This window comes from Vicugna pacos, chromosome 8 (genome assembly GCF_048564905.1).
Source record: "Vicugna pacos chromosome 8, VicPac4, whole genome shotgun sequence".
Taxonomy (NCBI): Eukaryota; Metazoa; Chordata; class Mammalia; order Artiodactyla; family Camelidae; genus Vicugna; species Vicugna pacos.
The window spans coordinates 54,344,455-54,365,928 of NC_132994.1; the positions used below are offsets into that span (position 1 = coordinate 54,344,455).

A 21,474-nucleotide genomic window follows, 5' to 3' on the forward strand; every position below is an offset into this window, starting at 1 on the left:
ACTTCTTAAATTGTGGAGTGGAATTTTAAATGAGGCTGAGACATATGTGCAAAGTGTCAGCAAATAGTGCATTATTAGAAAAACTATACAAACAAAAGAACATTGAAATCACTTTGCCGTATAAGATTCAATGCTAAGTGGCAGTATCATGTGTGCACATCCCCTGATGCCAAACTTAGGCTGTATCCCCATCTATTTCCTTCTCAGGACTAATGGAAATCAATTTTGCTTTTATCCTCATGTCAATAAAATACAAGCTACACAAGGAAAGGGACTTTATTTTGTTTACTGCTCTATCCTTGTGCCCAGAACAATGCTTTGCACATAGTAGGGGCTTGACAAATATTTTTTGAATGAATAAACAAGTTATTTAAGGTGTTTATTCAAAAAGACTTGTTACTAAGGATGGCAAATTCTATTTTTACTAAAGTTAAATTGTACATCATACGCTGACAACAGTGGCTGAAGGTTTGCCCTGTTATAAGAAGTTTTTTAAATAAGAGTTCGGTAGAGGGTATTTTCGTAAAGACTGTCAGTAGTGTGTGGTGCAGGTACTATATGACAGATACTCCATTCTAAAATATTTATATTTGTGATATAGTATTAATATTTGAAATGCAATATTTAGGATATATTTTAGCAGAAAGAAAATACGCTCTTTCTAAGGAACAAAGAAAGTTAAAACATATGACTGAATCATCCTTTGCCCTTAAATAGTATTTTCCAAGCCCACAGCCTTCGTTAGTCTGTATGCGTTATAGCACCATTTCCCAAAGTGAGGTATACGTACCAGACGGTACACAAGAAGATCTTACTGTTATGGGAACATCCTTTTTTCTTTTCCTTTAATAGTTACATATTTATTTTAATGTGCGAGGAAAAATGTGCTAATTAGCGCATCAAATCTGTTTTTATTGATACCAAATAGCTATGATATATTTAAGTAAAAATAAGTTTATTTGATTTAAAGAAAGATACTCAGTAAACAGTGGTATAGGCAGATATGATAAAGACCATAATAATGGCACGTGGATGAGTGAAACTGGGGGGACTCTGACTTTGGTTCTTGCTTGGAGCAAGACAACTCCCGTGTCCTTACGAAAATCTCCTTACGATACTAGAGTCTGTTACTTTACCACCTTCACCAGCTAAGTTTTTACCTGGTAGAATGGCTTTTAACCCTCTCAGATTCAATGTTTCCATTTAATAGCACATATTTTATAATGTTCTCCTTTACTATCTTGAAAGGAAATCCTAGCCTAGTTGTTCGTATAAGTTTAAAAAAAAAAAATCAATGTAAGGTCCTGGCTGTATTGTAAAGCCAAAAGACAAGACAAGCAATATGTGACTTACATAACATTTTCAGTGTGTAGATACGAGGATCTAACCACTTTAGAAGGCACAGTGATGTGGCCATGTACTGCACTTCATGCAGAATCGCTGTGAATGTGACAGCTACTAATGCAGACCGGCAAGGTGTGTTATGTGTGTAACAGAATCCAGTATCATAAGCAGTCTTGCCACTGGTCGTTTCCTAAGATGGAAAACAACTTCTGATAAAGTCCTGTCCACCACCCCTCCCTGCCAAAACTACATTCTTCCCTTAATTTGCATAGTAGTTGCATTCCTGAAAAGGAGATATTAAACTGTGCAAAAGAATGCTTTGTGCTTCTATGTAAAACAAGGAAAACAGGGTTAGGTTCCTGGTTCAGTTAATTATAAACAGACATTTCACCTACATGAATACCTGAATAGCCATTGAAAAGTTGGAATGAGATACAGGACAACTCTTTGATGTGTGGAACTGTCCCACACACTTCAGGACATCCAGCATTCCTGGCTCCCGTCCACTAAATTCCACTCAGGCTCTTTCTGTTGTTGTGACACCCAGAAATGCCCCCCAACATTTCCCAAATGCTTCCCATGTTGATCTCATAAATCCAACAGCACTCAGGTTGATTTGTCTTTTAAGCTCTTTATTGCTAACTAATGGGTATTCATCCACTTTGAGTTTTTTATTTATCAGTGATAGCATTTGATTCTAAAGTATCTTAATTATAAAACTCTATGGCCTCTAAAACTATTATAAAATATTTCATTTTATTATTATTACAGATGTTTTATTGTTTGTGGCTTGTTAACTGTAAAGTTTGTTGGCTTAAAGTTGGTAAAGAGTAAGTATTCTTAAAGTAATTTTAGAAACTTGGGTTGATTTTAAGAAAAATATTTCAGAGTTGGGCTCCTGAAAGAATCTGAAATTCAATATAACTAGAAATCTGGTTGCTGAAAATCAGATACTTTCTGAATTATCTAAGCCTCCCAGGGCTGCAAATTTTGACAGCATAGCTTTAAAAGCAGATTCTTGGCATAATTTTGAGTGGGTTTTGACCAAGTCATGCTGAGAAATTTGCAACTGCAGCAATCATTGGGATGTACAAGAAAGAGGAAAAAAAACTAATGAAAACTTTCCAGGGTGAAGGACCTTAAACTTAACTGAACTCCTGAACTTTACGCCCTGTTGTGATCTTTTTGACACTTTGAAGAATTGTTCTGGAGAGTCTCCAGATAGCACACTCCGCACTCTTCATTCTTAAACAGTGTGAAATCTGTCAGCCCAACCAGGTCATCAGGAGGGCAGACTGTGACTTGTCAGTACTGAGAGGGATGTTCTCCAGGACATGGAAGAAGCTGAGCAGATTTTATTTGTTACCAAGAGCTAGAGACTGGTGTTTTGAGAAGGAGACTGGTTTCCATTCATTGGGCAAGCTGGCTTAGGACATATGCTTGAATCAAACATGTCCTACACAAGCTACCCAAGTGATGACTTGGAATCCATCCCGTTACCTCTTATCAGAAAGCTCATCATTGAAAACAACTAACACAGCTTTATTTGCAGAAAATGGGAAGTTTAAAACACTTGTCTCAGCTCAAGATAGAACATGATTCTTTTTTAATTAATTCTGTTGTGTGAGACAAAGAAACAATATCAGTTCCTGGGAGAGGTGTGAACTCTTGATGCCTGTTCTTCTACTTGTTCTAGATTTTTTTTAAACTGAGTTCCTCAACCTTTTGGTACTCTGTTTCTCTGCTTATAAACTTAGAATAAGGATAGATGTTATTAGTTCAGGTTTTTTTGTTGGAGAACTGGGACTTCTGAGCAAAATTACCAAATCAATGAAATTTTTCTTTGACTTTCATACTTTCTGTAACTCACTCCATTGAGTTAAATGCTGGGAATTAAAAGGCAAATAAGGCATAGCTCCTGCCCTCAAGGAAGCAACAGTGCCGTGAGTGAGAAAGACAAGTAAATATGACAGTTCTGATATGCATGAATAATTGCTTTGCTGAATATAGTTGGGGTGTGGGGTTCCTATGGAAGCCCAGCCCAGAACACCATCAACCACTGGGAAGGATGGAAAAGACTTTCCATCATCCTCTGTCTCCTCTCTCAGCCTCTTCACCCCAACTGCCAGCTCTTCAAAGCACAGCCTCTCCCATGGCTTCCCTTCTGAAACAAAACTCCAAGTTTTAGACTGTTCCTTCAGCCCTTTCCATCATAATCTGTCTGTTTGATATTGCCCACCTAATTGCAGACTAAGTCAAGCTAAGGTATTCATTGCTTGGTCAAATAGCTTTCTCCAGATGATAGCTGCATTCTGACTAGGGCTGTCCTTACACATTCCATTAATCTTTATTGAGCATGCACTGTGTGGAGGAATTTCAATTCTACCCAACAGACTGATGAGTGGAGGAACCAAGGCTTGAGCCTGGTCATCTCACTCTAGACCAAAGGCTCATTCCTTGAATTATACTTTTTTTACTCCCTCTCATCATGGTCTGTAGGCTCTGCCTAGCTAGACTGCCCCACTGGCTGAGATTCCAAGCAGAGCAGTAGAATGGCGCTAACATGGCTTACCTAAGTGGAAACTGGAGAGACACTGGCACAAGCCCTGTCATGGTGTCACGGCTGCTCCTGGAGACGCAAACCCCACAAGAGCACTGCTTAGTTATCCAGCCACACTTGCTGCCTGCTAGAAGAGCAGCTGGAGGTCCCAGGAGAGTGCAGCTGTCACCCTCGCAACCCAGGATTACAGTTTTCAACTATTACTGCCACGGAGGAAGAGGAGTGAGCTCCCCTCTTGGCAGGGACTCTCTGAGGGAGGAGGCCACGTCTTCATCACCTTTGCACCCCCAGCACCGCCCAGTGTCTGGACCAGAATAAACCCTCATTTAATGTTTGGAGAAAAAAGAAGGAAGAAGGAAGGAAATGGAAGGGAAGGGAAGAAAAAGGAAAGAAGAACTCTGGAGACAATCGAGGACAGTTCTCTTCTTGGTCTCTCCACAGGTCCTTAGCTGAACTGACTCCATGGCTGTCGTGCCTCTGCCTCCCCTTCCTGTCTGTCTCCTCCTTCAGGCACAGCAGTTAAACGCTTCATTCCAAGCAATCCAGTGCTAAAGAGCGAGGATGGAGAAGGCGAGAGAAGCTTCAGAACAAACACTTCATACACTTCTCCAGGCATTTCCATGTCACCCCGCTTTCACTCCTTGCCATTTGCATCTCCGCAGCTCCTACTTGAGCAGGCCCTCCTATAGCTTTAGCAAGTTATATGTATAGTCACATTTTTTTTTCAATACAGGCTTTTATAAGCTTGTTTTCAGAGCTCTTTGGTCTCTACAGTCCTAAGAATAGGAACGTATTTCTTACTGACCACTCTACCCTTGCAGTTAGGCTTTACCTCATCTGGAAGAACGTGCAAGACCCATTCCATGACCAGAAAGAACACAACCTCATGGGTGGGAAATCTCAAACCCACGTGGGAGTCAGAGGGTGCTACAGCAAACTCCTTACCATTCTTCTCAGATTGGCTTTCGTTAGAACAGAGACCACCTTCAATGGGTACTGGTATGTCCCTCCTCTTTTGATCTCCCTTTCTTCATTCCTTTTCTCCTGCTCTGTCCTCTCAGCCTGTCCGCCCTGCCACATCCCCTACACACATACCAGGCACCATCTTGCCTCCATCCCTTCTGACCCCATCCAGGACGAGGGGCAGAGTGACTCATCGCATTCTTGAGAGTAGAGCCCACTAGACAAATAATCTTTCTCTTGTTCATATTTTTCACTTCATAGGATAATTTCTAGGCATTTTTATGCTGAAATATTTCTTACCCATCACATCTGAAGTAGAAACAAAAGTAGTGAAGATGATGAAGAGATTACCCCACCACCTTCCTCTGGATAGCTGAGGGCAGAAACGCCATCTTGAAAATTCTGTATATTCGAGTAGCCAGTACCTGGCACAGAGTAGGTGCTCAATGAATATTTGTAGGTGGACCCTTCCCAGGGTTCCCCACACTTAGATCTAAGCAGCAAGAGAGACTTAGGGAAAAAAAATAGCCAATTCATGCCTAAAAGGGTCCCATGCTGGACTCTCACATGTCCCCTAGTCTTTGTCCTTTCCTGTAAAGAGCAGAATATAGTGAACAGAGCATCTTCTTCAAGATCAGATAGATCTGGGTTTCAGTCTCTGCTCTGCTCCCTGAAAGACTTCACTTTGATCCATCAACAGCTACCAAAGAATATTAGATATTTATTCAATAGCCATTCCTGAGTAGAATATTGTTTAGCATTATCAAGGTAATTAGAAATATTTAGAAAACACATAAAAGATAGATGTGATTTCTAGAGGGAAGGAAGGAGGGAGAAGAGAGGAGAAAGCCCACCAGCCATGTGAAACAAGTAAGATTACACTGTCAGACAGCATCTCCATCAGCAGCCGCCCGTCAGGTAAAATGTTAGGAGACTTTGAGGCTCTGCTCGGAAATGGTTAAACACGAGGCCTGTGTGCATCCTGTCAGTTTTATTTTGAGCAGCCTGTTTGCCCAAGAACCTCCCACTCTTTCCCTTCCCCAGAAACTGCCGCTCTATGTACACAACAAAAATGTTTGTCTTTTCCAAAGCTTGAGGTACTAACCAACGTCTGTGAATTTCTTTGTGTAATAACATAATAATCAAATCACATTAAGTCAGTGTCAGTAATACATGTGTTTTCAATTTTAAAACCCACAAGTGATTTATTATTCACCTCCCAATATTCCATTTGTACATTAAGTGAGGAGAAGCAGGGAAGTTACATACATAGAATCACTTCCAAGTTTTGCTAAGAAGTTATTTCTCTGGTTGTTTTCTGCTTATTTCACAGGTTGTCTTTCAATATCAGCACTGCAGTATTTCTCACTCTGACATTCTTGTTCAGTGATACCAATTTTAATCTTCAACCTTTGAATCTTTATTGTTTTAAAAACGCTAGTATTTATGAATTATATTGAAATGTCCTTTTATTGTTCTTGTGTTACTGTGTTTTTTAAAAAGGAAAAAAAAATCTGAGATTCCTTGAGTATTCATACATCACTGTACCTCAGGGATACGTGATGGACTCTCACATGTCCCCTAGTCTTTGTCCTTTTCTGTAAAGAGCAGAATATAGTGAACAGAGCATCTTCTTCAAGAGCAGATAGATCTGGGTTTCAGTCCCTGCTCTGCTGTTTATCAGTTGTATAACCTTAGATAAATTACTGAACTTTTCCAAATCCATTGCTTCACACGTAAAATGTACCAATTAATACCAACTTCACAATGGCCATTTTTATGAAAATTAAATAGAATGACAAATGTAAACTACCTAGCAGGTGCTCAATACTTCTTAGTCCCATCACCCCTTGCCCCAAAACCTTGTTTTTGCTCTGGATGGAATAAATGGAATAGGAGGCCAGGTGTGCTTATTCTAGGTTAAGTACATCAGTTAAATCTTTGGGGATTGTTCAGGTACCCATGCAAGTGGACACTGGAATAATCATCTGAAGCAATTCCTCCTTCTCTCTGATCTGGCCCAATGTGAAAATATATAGCTTTCCATGGCTTGTTACTGGTTTGAATTTTAATGGGAGCTTGTTCCTTAACAGTATCCTACACAGAGTTGCAGATATGATAACACCTAAGATGCCACTATAACCCATAGAGAGCCATGAGCCCCGAGAAGTAAATCCCAATGTCCAGGTAAACATCTCAAGTCCTCTACTGGACTAGAGTGGATGTTTACATATAACAAGTTATATTCCAACCATATATAATACCTACTTGACTCAGTCCAATTAAATCAGAGGATTCACTCAGGTGAACCAGCAACCATTGTAACCCATAAAGAGAAAGGAATTCACTTACAGTGATCTTCCTTTCCAAAGAATAAAACATAAGGGGTCCTTTTCTGAAAGTTTTCAGAGATCCATGTTCCTTTCCAGGCCACTACTGATGGATACACTTAGTACTAATCTACCACCATTCTAAAGGTGCGTTTACAATCATTTCAGAAAATCCAACAAATTCAGAAAAGAAATAGAAGTTCAAGTTCTTCTGCACAGGAGATTACCCTGTTATCTGTTTTGGAAGATGAATGAATCTTCCCTGCTCTGGACAATTCATTCAACTCAACAATTCTGTGGTAGTATCTGTCACGAGGAAGATAATGTGCTACAGGAGATAGGAAAAATAAAAAGCTTATGTCTCAATCAATAATCACCTTATCCCTTCACTCCCTCATTCAATGAACACCTCTTAAGCCAGCCATCATACTGTGTAAGACATGGTCCTACCCTGACAGGGCTTACAGTAATTTGCTCCGCATCTGACTGGGAGGAGATGAGGAATGACTTGGGGTGGGCTAGTGAAGGGTGGATGGCATTTCAATAGATGGAGATAGTATTCAATTGAGAAGGAGTGTTGGAATCATACAGAAGCTTGAGGGACCTAGGGAAGAAAACCAGCAAGAATAGAGACCTATCTATCTACAAGAGCACTGGTGGGGAAGAATAATTGAAAAATAAGTTGGCATCACATTATGGAGGATCATGAATACCAGACAAATATTATAAATGTAACTAAGTAGACATTGGGGAGCCACTGAAGAATTTGGAGCAGAGGGCTGACATGGTAGGACTTGTGCTTGAGGAGTAAATCTGTCCGTGGTAGGTGAGAGAGACTGGAGGATACAACTGGAGACAGTCAGAGAGTTAGTCCAGTATCCCCGGGTGGGGGAGTATAGAACCAGCAGACAGAGTGGAAGGAGAGGAACAGAGGTACATTACAACACACATCTGAAATTTTTGCAGTGAAATATAACAATCCAAACACATGTCTCCAGATAAAAGACCACACTTATTTTAAATACATGCTGAGAACTAGGGAGTTAATGCAGCAGTTTTTAACCTCTGGAGACTTAGAATCAACTGAAAGTTTGGTCACCTCAATTTGCTCACCACAAACCATTGCCCTCAAAACTTGAGATTTGCTAAACATTTCAAACTCTGAGAAGCGGTGGGTTCAATAAAACCACATTGTGCCTGGCACATATTTCTCCTTTAAAACTGAGGAAATTGGATCTGCTTACTAATTCATTTAAATTTCATTCAAACTGGGATTTTGAAAAACCTCTCTTATTGCCCAGAGACATCTTAAAAGCTTATTTTTAAAGACTTTCCCCCCTTACAAAAAAGGAAATAATAGTTTTTCAACTATCCCTGAACCCCAGAAGTTAGAGATGCATAATCCATGGGTTGGAATGGATTTTTGGGGAGGCAAAACAGTAGACTTAAAAACAGCACATTTTGCCACAACCCAGTGCATTGGTTGGTTGAGGACAGGGTTTTGACCCTCTGGAACACTCTCTGAGCCTGTTTTCTAGAGCCGAAGCAGCAGGTGTGGGTACAGTGAACTGGGGAAGGAGTTCATTCCATTCTATGACTCATATCAGCCATATTGGTTTTCTCTTCCCTGTCAAGAACATAAAAGAGAAATGGCAATTTTAAAAAAATAAACATGCCAAAAAGTAGAACTAGAGAAACAATTTAACCTGCCTTAAAGAAGCCTTCCTCCACCTCCTCCCACTCCGTGGCAGTGTTGAAGCAAAGCTCTTCTTGCAGTGACAGCCATCAAGAAGTCGTGAGTATTCATTGTACATCCAAGAGCTAATGATGTGGGGCTTTAATACATCTCTATTCAAGATCTAAGTTTACAGAACTTAAAATAACTTGTTAGCCCCTTTTAATTCAAATTGATTTCCCAGCTTCAAGTTCAATTTTAAGGAAATGGTGAATTTTCTTTTGGTTTGGGTTTTTTTTCCCTCTTCTTTTCTTCCTTCCTTTTTTTAACTGTTTTTGTTATTGTTGCTAATGTTACATTGTATGTGTTTTTGTTTATTTGTTTTTTAAAATTGCGACTGATTTTCGTACTTTTCAATTAAAGACCCTGGAAAATGCCCCAGATGCTAAGGAATTTAATTTATATTTTTATCTCAATCCGATTTTTATCTCTGGATCTCATAGGTCATTTGTACTCCCTTTGTCTTAAACGTATTGTTCACCCATATATGGTGACATATATGCGAGAATAGTCTCCATTCTTGATGTTTCAGGCCAAATAATATCCTTGGTTGTCATCAACTTCTATGCACCATTTTCTTACTGCTGGTAAGATGTACAGGAAAAATAAACAAATATGATCATTTACAACCACTGAAGATTTTTGACTATCTATGGGATAGACACAGTATTTTCTTTTCTCTTTTTTAATATTTAATACCCCCTTCACCCACTTCTCTCACACCATCCCCCACCTCTGGCAACCAACAATCTGTTCTCTGTATCTATGAGCTTGATATTTTTTAGATTCCACATATAGGCGAGATTATACGGTATTTGTCTTTCTCTGACTGACTTATTTCACTTAGCATAATACCCTCAAGGTCCATCCATGTTGTCGTAAATGGCAAGATTCCATTCTTTTTTACCATCATTGTATTTTTATTTTTTAAAGGAACCTTTATACAGTTTTCCACAGGGGCTGCACTAACTACATTCCCACCAACAGTGCACAAGGATTCCCTTTCTCCACATCTTTGCCAACACTTGTGGTTTCTTGTCTTTTTGATAGTAGCCATTCTAACAGGCGTGAGGTGATATCTCATTGTGGTTTTGATTTGCATTTTCCTGATGATTAATGATGTTAAACATCTTTTTATGTGCCTGTTAGCCATCTGTATGTCTTCTTTGAAAAAATGTCTATTCAGATCTTCTGCTCATTATTTTAATTGAATTGTTTGAGTTTTTTGCTATTATTTTGTATATTTATATATCTTTATGTATTTTGGATACTAACCCCTTACCAGATATATGATTTGCAAATATTTTCTCTTATTCAGTTGGTTGCCTTCTCATCTTGTTGATTATTTCCTTTGCCTTTAGTATGACATAGTTCCACCTGTTTATTTTTGCTTTGTTGCCTTTGCTTTTGGTGTCAAATTCAGAAAATCATCGCTAAGACCTACGTCAGGGAGCTTACTGCCTATGTTTTCTTCTAGGATTTTCACGGTTTCAGGTCTTACATTCAGGTCTTTAATTCATTTTGAGTTAGTTTTTGTGTATGGTGTAAGAATAGTGATCAAGTTTCATTCTTTTGCAAATGACTGTCCAGTTTTCCTAACACCACTTACTGAAGAGAATCTTTTCATCATTGTATAGTCTTGGTTCCTTTGTTATAAATTAATTGACCATCTATGCATGGGTTTATTTCTAGGTTCTCTATTCTGTTCCATTGATCTCTTTGCCTGTTTTTATGCCAATACCATACCATTTAACTACTACAACTTCATGAAATAGTTTGAAATCAGGGAATGTGATGCCTCCAGCTTTGTTTTTTCTCAAAGTTGCTTTGGCTATCCGGGGTCTTTTGTGGTTCTGTATAAATTTTAGGATTGTTTGTTCTATTTCTGTGATGGATGTCATTGGAATTTTGAAAGGAATTGCACTGAATCTGTAGAATGCTTTGGGTAGTATAGAAATTTTGACAATATTAATTCTTCCAATCAGTGAGCGCAGAATATCCTTCCATTTACTTGTGCCTTCTTCAGTTTCTTTCATTAATGTCTTGATTACAGTATACAAATCTTTCACCTCCTTGGTTAAATTTATTCCTCAGCATTTTACTCTTTTTAATGCAATTGTACATGGGATTGTTTTAATTTCTTACTCTGACTGTTTGTTATTAGTGTATCAAAATGCAACAGATTTTTGTGTGTTGATTTTTTTTATCTTGCAACTTTACTGAAGTCAATTATTCTAAAAGTTTTTGATGGAGTCTTTAGGGCTTACTATATATAATGTCATATATCAATATCATATTATCATTTCTATATTTCAAAGGCTTTTGGCAGTTTGTTTTTTAATGAATAAATTGAGATTTTAATGTCTGCAGATGCTAAACTGTAAAAGGTGGGATTTGACTTAAGTCATTACAGCCAAGTCTGAATTATGAATTATGAAATTTGCTGAAAGATTAGGCAATGGAATATTCTGGAGCACCATTTTATAACTGTTCCAGATGCAAAAATGTGGACCCATAGCCCATAAAACAACAAAATCCAAACCAAAAACACCATCAGGATAACTGTGAATGCTTTTAAATAATGATTTTTTAAATTATATAAAGATATTAAGTAAACCTAGTATTTTACTACTAGACACATTGTTAAGATTCTCTAAATTTTTGCAGGCTGATTTTAGCTGAGCTGTCTGTAAAATTTAGCTTAGCTAATCATTTAAACCTCTGTCCAGAAATGCCTATCATTATACCCCTAAAAATCAAAGCAAAAATATGTAGTTATTCACAGAAAGTCCTTGTGGAAACAAATGTGTCAGGTCTTATTCAATAATTGTATAACTCATTTCAACACTTCAAAAAGCAATAGCTAGGATTATTATACAGCATGGTGATTTTTCTCACAGGTTGTTCTTTATATGGATTTTTTTTCTCTCAACTGTATCTTCACTTTATATCCTAATTTTCCATCATCTCACACAGCATAGTGTTCCCCAAATGACAGTTGATAAATAAGTTATTAATATTGTTTTAAATAAATTTATTTTCTTGCATTATTGAATGCTCTTCTTCAGAGAGCTACTTGTGGATTTTTTTTCATTTAGCTTTATGGATGTCCTAACATAAGAAAATTAAGCCCTATTGTTTTCATAAATAGTCATCTAGCATCACTTCTGAATTATTTTCCTATGCATTAAAGAATAATCCAGACATCAGTGCTAAATAGCATAGTTATGACTTGGTATTTTAGAAAAATATTGGCCACCAATGAATACTGCAACTTCACAGACATCATCTGCACATCTCAGACAATACACTTGAAATTGTACAAATAAAGAATGCACATCATTATAGCCAATTGGTTCCAAAACTTCAGACCTCTCACAGTGAAAAACATTGTATGCTACATTCTTTTAACCTACAGGCTACCATAAAAAAATTAACTATGAGAAAGTGTTATTGTCTAGATTTATTTTAATACAGTTTTTTTTGTATTATCTGAGCTTGTGCTGCAAAGATATGACAGGACTAGAAGTAGGGTGAGGGGAATGAGGCACTGACCTCAGGCTCAAAATTTTGGAGGGTACCAAATAACTCAGTAATTAAGATATATCATTTTAACGTAATATTTTTAAAATAAAAATTAAGGGCAAAAATACCAAAAATTGAAATAAAAATGGAAAGAGATCTACATTCTGTCACATTGATAGACTATCATCTGTTTGACTACAGGGTGAAAAAAAAAAGTAGGGAAAGAGTCTTGCTGTCTTCTTCTTTGGTTTAAGGAAAAAATGGATCTAAACTTAATATCTCCAGCTCATAGCATCATTAGATTTGCAATATTTTAGTCAAATGGTCATTTTAGTGTCTAGAAACCATTATTTCTTATCGTCTATATTTATTGTATGTAACAAGTGTCATTATCTTAACTATTAATCTGTTTAAAGTATTTTAGCACCTGGAAAGTTGAATGGAAGTTTACAAAGGAATAATTCATAATTTCAACTTGCTATGTTTGTGATGTATTTCCATAATTCAGGCTTAAGTTGTTTGCTTCCGATTCTGTGATGCAGATGCAGGCATGCTCTCAGCTCCTAGGAGATTTTCTTTCAGTATTTTAGAATGGGGGACTTTTCATAGAATATGAAAAAAGGAATAGATCGTTGTGTAGATATTTTCTTTTAGGCTTCTGCATAACACAGGAATAATTAATTTCATTTATTTATTGATACCCTTGATTTTACTCTGATATTTCTGATACCCTTGATACAGAAATATCACGTTTCTCTCCCCCCCTATGAAGTAAGACCCTTGAAGTCTTGAATATACTTTATGTAGTTGCCTCAGATTTCTCCCTTCCCATTCTCTCTCTTCTTGGACTCTTTATGATAAAATAACTTCAGATTTACTAGAAATTTTGCAAGAATATGACAAAGAGCATCCATACACCCTTTACATAGATGCACTAATTATTGAACTTTGCCCAGTTTGCCTTACTGCTGCTTCCTTTGTAACCACTTGAGAATTTGCTGTACACATAATGCCTCTTTATCCCTAAATACTTCAGCATGTGTTTTCTAAGAACAAGGAATTCTTTCCTGTAACCACAGTTCAACTGCCAAATTCAAGACATTCATAAAGAGAATATTATTATCTCATATATAAGTCTGTATCCAAATTTTACAAGTTATTCTACCAATGTCATTGATGGAAATTTTTTTCTAACCCAGGATCCAGTTCAGAGTCACACATTGCATTTAGCGCACTGTATCTGGTACCCATTATTAGGAAGCAATACCTGAGGTTCTCTTTGTCTTTTATGACTGACATTTTTTAAGAGTACTGGCCAGTTGTTTTGTAGAGGACACTTCGACTTGGGTTGCTCTGATGTTTACTCCTTTGGGGGGTCGGATGTGCACTGGGGGCAGGAACACTGCCTAGGTGATGTTGTGTCCTCAGTGCATTACATCAGAAGGAGTATGATGTCAGCTTCTCCCATTATCGGTGATGTTAACTTTGAGTGGTAGCGAAGATGGTGCCCCCTCTCCATTTGTCCACTAAAAACCTGTCCATTTTTTTCTTTCCAATTAATAAGTCACCTGTGAAGAGATACGTGATTATCCTGTTTTTTTTTTAACTTTCACTAACCAATTTTATTATCTATTAATGATTTTGGCCTGAAGCGGTTATTTCTAAAAAGGTTGCAAAACAGCAATTTTCTAACTCTTTATTATTTCTTCTACCTTATTGGTCAGTACTCGCTACAAGAAAGAGCTTTCCCTTATTTATTTATTTACTCGCTTGCTTCCAATCAGTATGGACTGATGGAGTCTCCTTTCAGTTAATGACTTACAGTCCACTCTTCCATTATTCATGTTGAGTTTCATTCTCCCCATATTTGCTCAGAGGGACCCCCTTCACATTGTCTCCTCTGTCATTTTTGCATAAGCCCATCATTTTTTGAGCTCTCCCTTATTTTCTGGCATCATAAGAAGCTATAGTTCATCTCATACTTAGACTCAGCCATTTCACCAAGGTTATCTGGTTCCTTTTCGTGATAAATTGTATTTAAATAACAAAATTTGAGTGCTAGGTGTGCCTGATGCTACTGGGTGTTTTTGCTTCTAAGCATACAATAAAATGTTCTCTTTTAAGTACATAGTTCAATGAATTTTGACAGGTTTATATACCCATGGTCAATTCCCAGTCTTCATTGTACTTGATACATTAGCAGCATTTGATACTAAGGATCACACCTTCCTCCCTACATATGGCCTTCACTAGGCTTCCAGGAAATGATGCTCCCTTGGTTTTTTTCCTACATCCCCACAGGATACTCCTTCTCAACCTCTTTGATTCTCTCTTCCCTATAGCCCTTTAAAGTTGAAGTACTCCAGAACTCAGACTCTGGTGATTTTCTCATCTGTATCTACGCTCACTCCCTAGGTTAATCTCATCTGACAGCTCCCAGGTTTTTCTCTCTAACTCAGTCTTCTGTCATAAGCCCTGGATTTTATATCTGCTTATTTCTACTTGACACCTTCACCTGAATTTCCAATTGAGTTTCCATCCAAATTCAACATGTACAAAGCTGACATCCACCCGACACCCGCCCCACCTGTAATCTCCCCCGTCTCAAGTGATAGCAGCTCCATTCTTTCAGTTATTCAGGCCAAAACCATGGAGGTACTCAAAATATATCCAGAATCCCTTCACTTCTACTCCTATCGTCTAACCAGCCATTATCTCTTGCCTGGATTATTCCAATAGCCTCATAACGAGTCTTGCTGCATCAACTCACAGACATAGGAAACAAACTTACGGTTACGGGGGTGGGAGGGAGGGGTAGGAAGGGATAAATTGGGAGTTCAAGATTTGCAAATACTAACTCCTATATATAAAATAGATAAATAACAAATTTCTTCTGCATAGCACCGGGAACTGTATTCAGTATATTGCAGTAACCTATAACGAAAAAGAACATGAAAACAAATATATGTATGTGTATATATGACGGAAACATTATGCTGTACACCAGAAATTGACACATTATAACCAACTATACTTCAATTTAAAAAAAACTCTCACTGCATCAAAGTTTGCTGCTGTTTGCTTCTGTTCTCAACACAGAAGCCATGGTGACCCTTTTTAACTAAATGCGACCATATTACTCATGCTCTGAAAACTGCAGTGGTTCCACATTTCACTGAGAGTAGCGCCCAAGCTGTGACAGTGGTGTACAAGGCATAATTTTCATGCCCTCCCCCTACGTTGCTCTATGACCTCATCTCTTACTCCTCCCTTTTTTCTCTCTTCCCCGTCCACACTGAACTGCTGCTCATTCCACATGCCAGCAAGCCAGGCACGCTTCCACTCTAGGGTTATTTCAGCTGGTCCTTCTGTAAGATCAGCATTTCCCCACATATCTGCTTGGCCAGCCCCTTCATCTCCAAGTTCTGAACGAGTTGTAATCTCTAATGACGCAAACCCTGACTATCCCAACACAGGACTCCTGATTCCTCATTCGCTGCTCTCCTTTTCTCCCCCATTGCATTTACCAGCTTCTCACACAGTTTTATACATTACTTCCTTTTTTATGTCTACTGTTTATTGCCTCTCTCTCTGAACTAGAGTGCAAGCTTCCCGAGGACAGAGATCTTTGCTCTGCTCACCGGAGGATCTAGAACGAAGGATCTTACCAAGCATCTAGGACAGTGTCTGTGCCTTAGTAACACTCAAAACTTTTTTTTAAACGAATGAACCACTTTACCCCATGCTTTGATTTGATAAACTGCTATAAATGAGTAGCGACCCACCAGTAGAAGTGAGTCCACATATACCATTTTTAGTATTGCTGTGTGCATTAGCACCCAACTTCAATTGTATTCCTCTTATCTCTTCCTTATCTCCTTTTTATTTACATCTTTCCAGACATGAAATCTAGAACCACTTTAAAATAAAAAGAATTTTAAATCAGGTAGCATTTCCAGAAAACAGTGGGTTTTGCATGCATAATGTAACCTAAGTTAACTGATTTTGGTCACTCCCTGCCTTTGGGGGTGCCGCGTTGCTAAGGAGGCCCTTGCTCATTGATTCTTCTGCTTCTAGTATCCATGGTGATTTTTATTTCTATAGAAGAAAAACAGACATGGGAGGAGGCACGAGAGAAACCAAAATTTGTTTATGTATGAACTGTATGTTTTCCTACTAGGACTGTTCAACTGACTCCAGATCCAGAATTGGCAACAAACGTCACTTATGTGGCCGAGTGATTCGTAGAATTTCAGCTGAGATAAGACATACCTTGACAGACATTCAAATCATGTGCTTGGGATATTTCTGGACAATGACCATGATGTCAACAGTCAAGTTTTGAAAGGCACATGTGAAGGGAGTATTAAAATATCTCTACTGACAGGATCAGATTTTTATGGCCACCAGTAAAAGAGAATATACTCCATTAGAAAATAAACACCCTCTCTGCTTCATGTCACGGGAATCTAGGTCACTTTTGTGCTGAGATCTTTAATTCCTTTGCCACTGATGTTCCTGGGACATTAGGAAACATTTCCTCATGTCTAAGCTAGTGTGTTCTCAACTCTTCTAATTCAGGTGAAGGATTTCATCAGACTAGAGAGAGTGTAGGATGAGAAACTAGTCTAAATCTGGGAACTTCAGTTCCAGGATAGCAGGCAAAAAGCATCACTGTGCCTTTAAATGCATGCAGAAGTATGTGCATTCACTCACTAATCTTACCAACATCATTAATAAGAAATGAAATTCTTAACACACATTTCATGTCTTCCAAAATTACATTCAGAAATATCTCAACTTCTTAATGAATGTAATATATAAGAAATATTATCTTTGTTCTAGAAGAATTTCAAATGCAGAGTTAAATGGTCTTTATTTAAGAAAGCATTGAGAGCATCTTTTAAATTTGCCTTCTTTATAATACACCATATCTTTACATAGTGGTGAAAAATAGGGCTTTTTATTAAATATGTAACTTCTGAATTTGATAACTTTCCACAGATACAACACACTCAGGGGAAATTGGCACCAAGAAAAAGGTGAAAAGACTGTTAAGCTTTCAACGATATTTCCATGCATCAAGGCTGCTTCGTGGAATTATACCCCAAGCCCCTCTCCACCTGCTGGATGAAGACTACCTTGGACAAGCAAGGGTGAGCTAGTTATCCCTCCGTCACCTCACCAGGCCACTGGCTGAGAGCATGTGTCCCCCTACTTGTGTCCACTCTTAGCACCCGGGTTTGAGTCCTGCTTCTGCCACTGAGGAGCTCTGTGGCTCTGGCTAGCTACTCAACACATCTGGACTTTTTCATTACATATAAAATGAAATTAATAGAAATACCCACCTCATAAGGGTAGTGTAAGGATTAGATCAGATAAAGCCTGTTTACATGCTTAATATACTCATGCCTAGCGCATGTGAGCTATTTTCATTTTTATAAATGTGCAAAACATATTTGCACAACACCAAGTAAAACAAAATTTTGGGCTGGTCAATTACCAATGAAAGTAATAAATACTAAATTTTTTGACCCATTGAATTATCTCACCATAATAGCTATGCTGAAATTAACCCAGTAATTACCAACTCTTCATTCTACTTCAGGTTGTCAGTACAGTACATTGTCTTTTTTATAATTTTTAATTCATTCAAATAATTGTTTACTAATTTTACGATTGTTGTTGCAACGCCTTGATCCTACAGAGGGTAGAAACTCTAATGTATGACAATCTAAAAATAGGTCACAGGTTCTCTCTAGCCCAAACTCCCAAAGGAGTTTAAATTTCAGGAATAAACCACCTTGGTTTAAACAGAAGTCAAAGTAATACTATAGTTCAGATGATAAGTGATATTATGCTATCTATAGACTATTCAGAAATATATTCTAATGGTATATACTATTAAGAAACAAGCAGCAAGGAATGTCAGAAAAACTAATTCCCCACTTAGGTCTGCAAAAAGAAAACAAACATCACTTCTTCTAACAACCCAGGGCCTGGGGCGGAGTGAACGTTTGCCGGTTAGTTGCTGGTTGTTTGTCTCATTTGGCAGAGGAGAGCAAGGCTAGGCCCCCAGCCCCGGAGCGCCCGTGACAGAGCTCTCCCGGGGGTGCCTCCCGCCTCAGCAGCCATTTCTCAGGAAAGACAACACTGAGACACAGAAAGAACCGCAGGCCAGAAGTCAGGATAACAGCCGTCAGATTTGGGCTCTGCCTTTAGAATTGTGTGACTTGGATAAAATGCTCACTCAAATTAGACCTCACCAAAAACCTACTATCCCTTCACTTTTCTGATGCAGTTGTGAAGGTCATTGTGTTCACGATGAGGCCTTTGGCTTTTATTGTAAGGCATAGGGAGGCCATTCAAGGGCAGGTGGAGGAGAGCGAGCCGGTCCTTCCAGAAGCAGTGCCTGTGAGAAGACGGGAAAGCACAGTCCTGGGAGCCATAGGGAGGGTAGAATCAGCACTGCAACCTGGTGCCTGAGCATGAACACCATCTAATTCTAAGCACAGGGTATTTCTAAAGAGGAAAATAGGACAGTGCGCCTACATTGGACGGTAGGTCTTTAAACACCCAAGATTTTCAATTGCCCACCCCTCAGTTTCCTGTCTGTTCAGGTGTTTAATTTCATGTGTAGTCCACGCCGAGGAGAGCAGTGTGCTCATCAGTCATCTGGATATCATCTGTTTCAAGTTTGCTATAAACTTCCTCCCTTAAACATATAGTAGTTTGTGATAAAACTTACAAGTCTACGGTTTTAACAGATATCCATCACGTGTGCTGACTACGTACAAGCACCATTTTAAGCACTTTACGTATATGACTTCATTTAATCTTCACCACGACCTTCTGAGGCAATAGTATTATCAGCCACGTTTTTCAAATGAGGAAATGGAGGTAACAGAGAGGTTAAGGAACTTGTCCAAGGTACCACAGCCAGTAAGAGATGCAGCCATGGGGGATGTGGCAGTCTGATTCTGGAACCCGTCCCTTTAACACTTGTTATTAGCGCATGGTGTGAGATTTGTTTTACTGCAAACCAGTTGTACGTAGATAGTAGTATCCTAATATTTTCAACTTTTTAATTGTTTAATTCACTGTGTCTCAAAGTAAATGTTTGAGGCTCCAATATGATTCATGTGAGCACTGGTTTTTGTTTGCCTTTTCAGCATATGCTCTCCAAAGTGGGAACGTGGGATTTTGACATTTTCCTGTTTGATCGCTTGACAAATGGTAAGTCACCCAAAAGAATTCTCACTAAAATACATAACCATAAAGTGAGATTAATTTTGTGAAAAACAAAATTTATTTTTAAACACTCTTCTTTTTTTCTTTCTTTCCCCACTTTTGTAAATCTATAGCCACTTCAAGAAGGACCAGGGCAAGGGAAAATTAGTTCAGAGGAAGAAGAAAGGTTGAATTTGGACTTAGAATTCTTAAAACAATTTTCTTCTGGCTTTGATGATTGCAGAGGAATTTGAAAACCACAGATTAGATTCTTTCCTTGCATAATATTTTGGCCACATGCAAAAGGAGGGAGTTCATTGTTATTCGATGAAGACTAGACACATAAGGGGACATCTTGATCAGTCCTGACTCTTACCGGGCTGGTGGTTGTGCACTTACGTTAAGCGAGCGAGACTGCCGCTTTGCAGGTATTGTTCAGACATGTTTGGCATCATCAGAAGAAAACAGTTGCTGAGGACAGAGTATAAATGCGTAGGCTGCAGCTGAAGGGAAAAGGAGACATTCTTACTGCTTCCACTTTTTAAATTTTTGTGCCTATGGAGTCTTCCCTTAAGAAAATAATAAAGTCCTATTATATTTTCATTGCCCTTTAAACAAATGCCAACAATAGAGAACTAATGAAAGTCATCACATTTATTGGTGACCTTCATATGTCCAACCCTCTACCAGGCTTGTGTTTTAAGTCATTACAGACAGTTTTCAGTTCTCACCATCCTGTCACTTGACGAACAAAACAGTGGAGCAAGATACAACCTAAGGCCATAAAACTGAGCTTTACACTGTGGGAAGCTAACTAGACCATATAGGGATGTAGCTCATAGTCTTGTATTTCACTTCGCTCAAATCAGTTGGGAGATGGTACCAGTAAGTGAAATTAACTGTGAACAGAAGAATCTGTTCAATGGTATTTGTTAAAAAGAGAGTATAATCACAATTCTCATAAAAATATGAAATGAGCACATCAATGATTTTGTTTAACTCAATTAATTAGAAATCCAGTAAAATGCTACAGCTAGTTCAAAGGAAAATTCAAAGAACCACACATATATGAGCAGTAATAAATACTGAAATGAATTTGCAAGTAGCTGGGAAACTTGGAGGGGGAAATCAATTGTATTTCTGCTTGACTAATTTCATTTGCATATATATGGACAAGAATCATCTGCAATGATAACAGTTATCTACAATTTTGATTGTTGTGAAATAGCTCAAAGATGATGAAAGCTGCAGAAAAATACAGAATCAGGTACCCTGTAAGAGTGTTCTTAGGCAACACCTGGTTTTCCATTTAAGACATCCAGTCATCTTCTTGGTCCATTTCAAAGTCTTTCATAAACTCTATAATGCTTTTAAAATTCAAAATCATTATTCTTTACTGAACAATATTTCTTGAATGCTTATAAGTTATTGTAGCTTCAATTTTGCATCTCTGCTGGCTTGAGTGATAAGATATCTCATCTTGGGTGATTTTCCAAAGGAAGAATAGGCAATATGGTGGCTTAGGTACCCCTGTAAATGTGTAACAGTCAGTTGGAAGCAACTTAAGACACATTTCAAGTGACCATTAAACTGTGTCTTTAAAAAATACCCATACAAACACACACGCGTGCGTGTGCACACACACACATGTGTGTGTGAAGTGTCCCCGATGCTGCAATAGGCAGAGTCCTTCTAACTCTTAGTGTTTTCATTGCCTTTGGTCTAGGGAGAAGGTCTGAGCTAATTTTACTTGTATAATAAGAGAAACCTTAAAACCAGATCATAGT

The 21,474-nt window shown here is 38.2% G+C and overlaps 1 protein-coding gene across 3 annotated transcripts in view; it reads left to right on the forward strand.

The window, feature by feature from the left end:
• PDE7B (phosphodiesterase 7B) overlaps nucleotides 1-21,474 on the forward strand; it is a 289,001-nt gene that overhangs the window by 230,302 nt on the left and 37,225 nt on the right. For all 3 annotated transcript variants that reach the window (XM_006200080.4, XM_015235831.3, XM_006200081.4), the window contains 2 exons: nucleotides 17,462-17,613; nucleotides 19,630-19,693. In XM_006200080.4, the coding sequence (XP_006200142.1) occupies nucleotides 17,462-17,613; nucleotides 19,630-19,693 (216 nt within the window). The remainder of the gene's footprint in view (nucleotides 1-17,461; nucleotides 17,614-19,629; nucleotides 19,694-21,474) is intronic.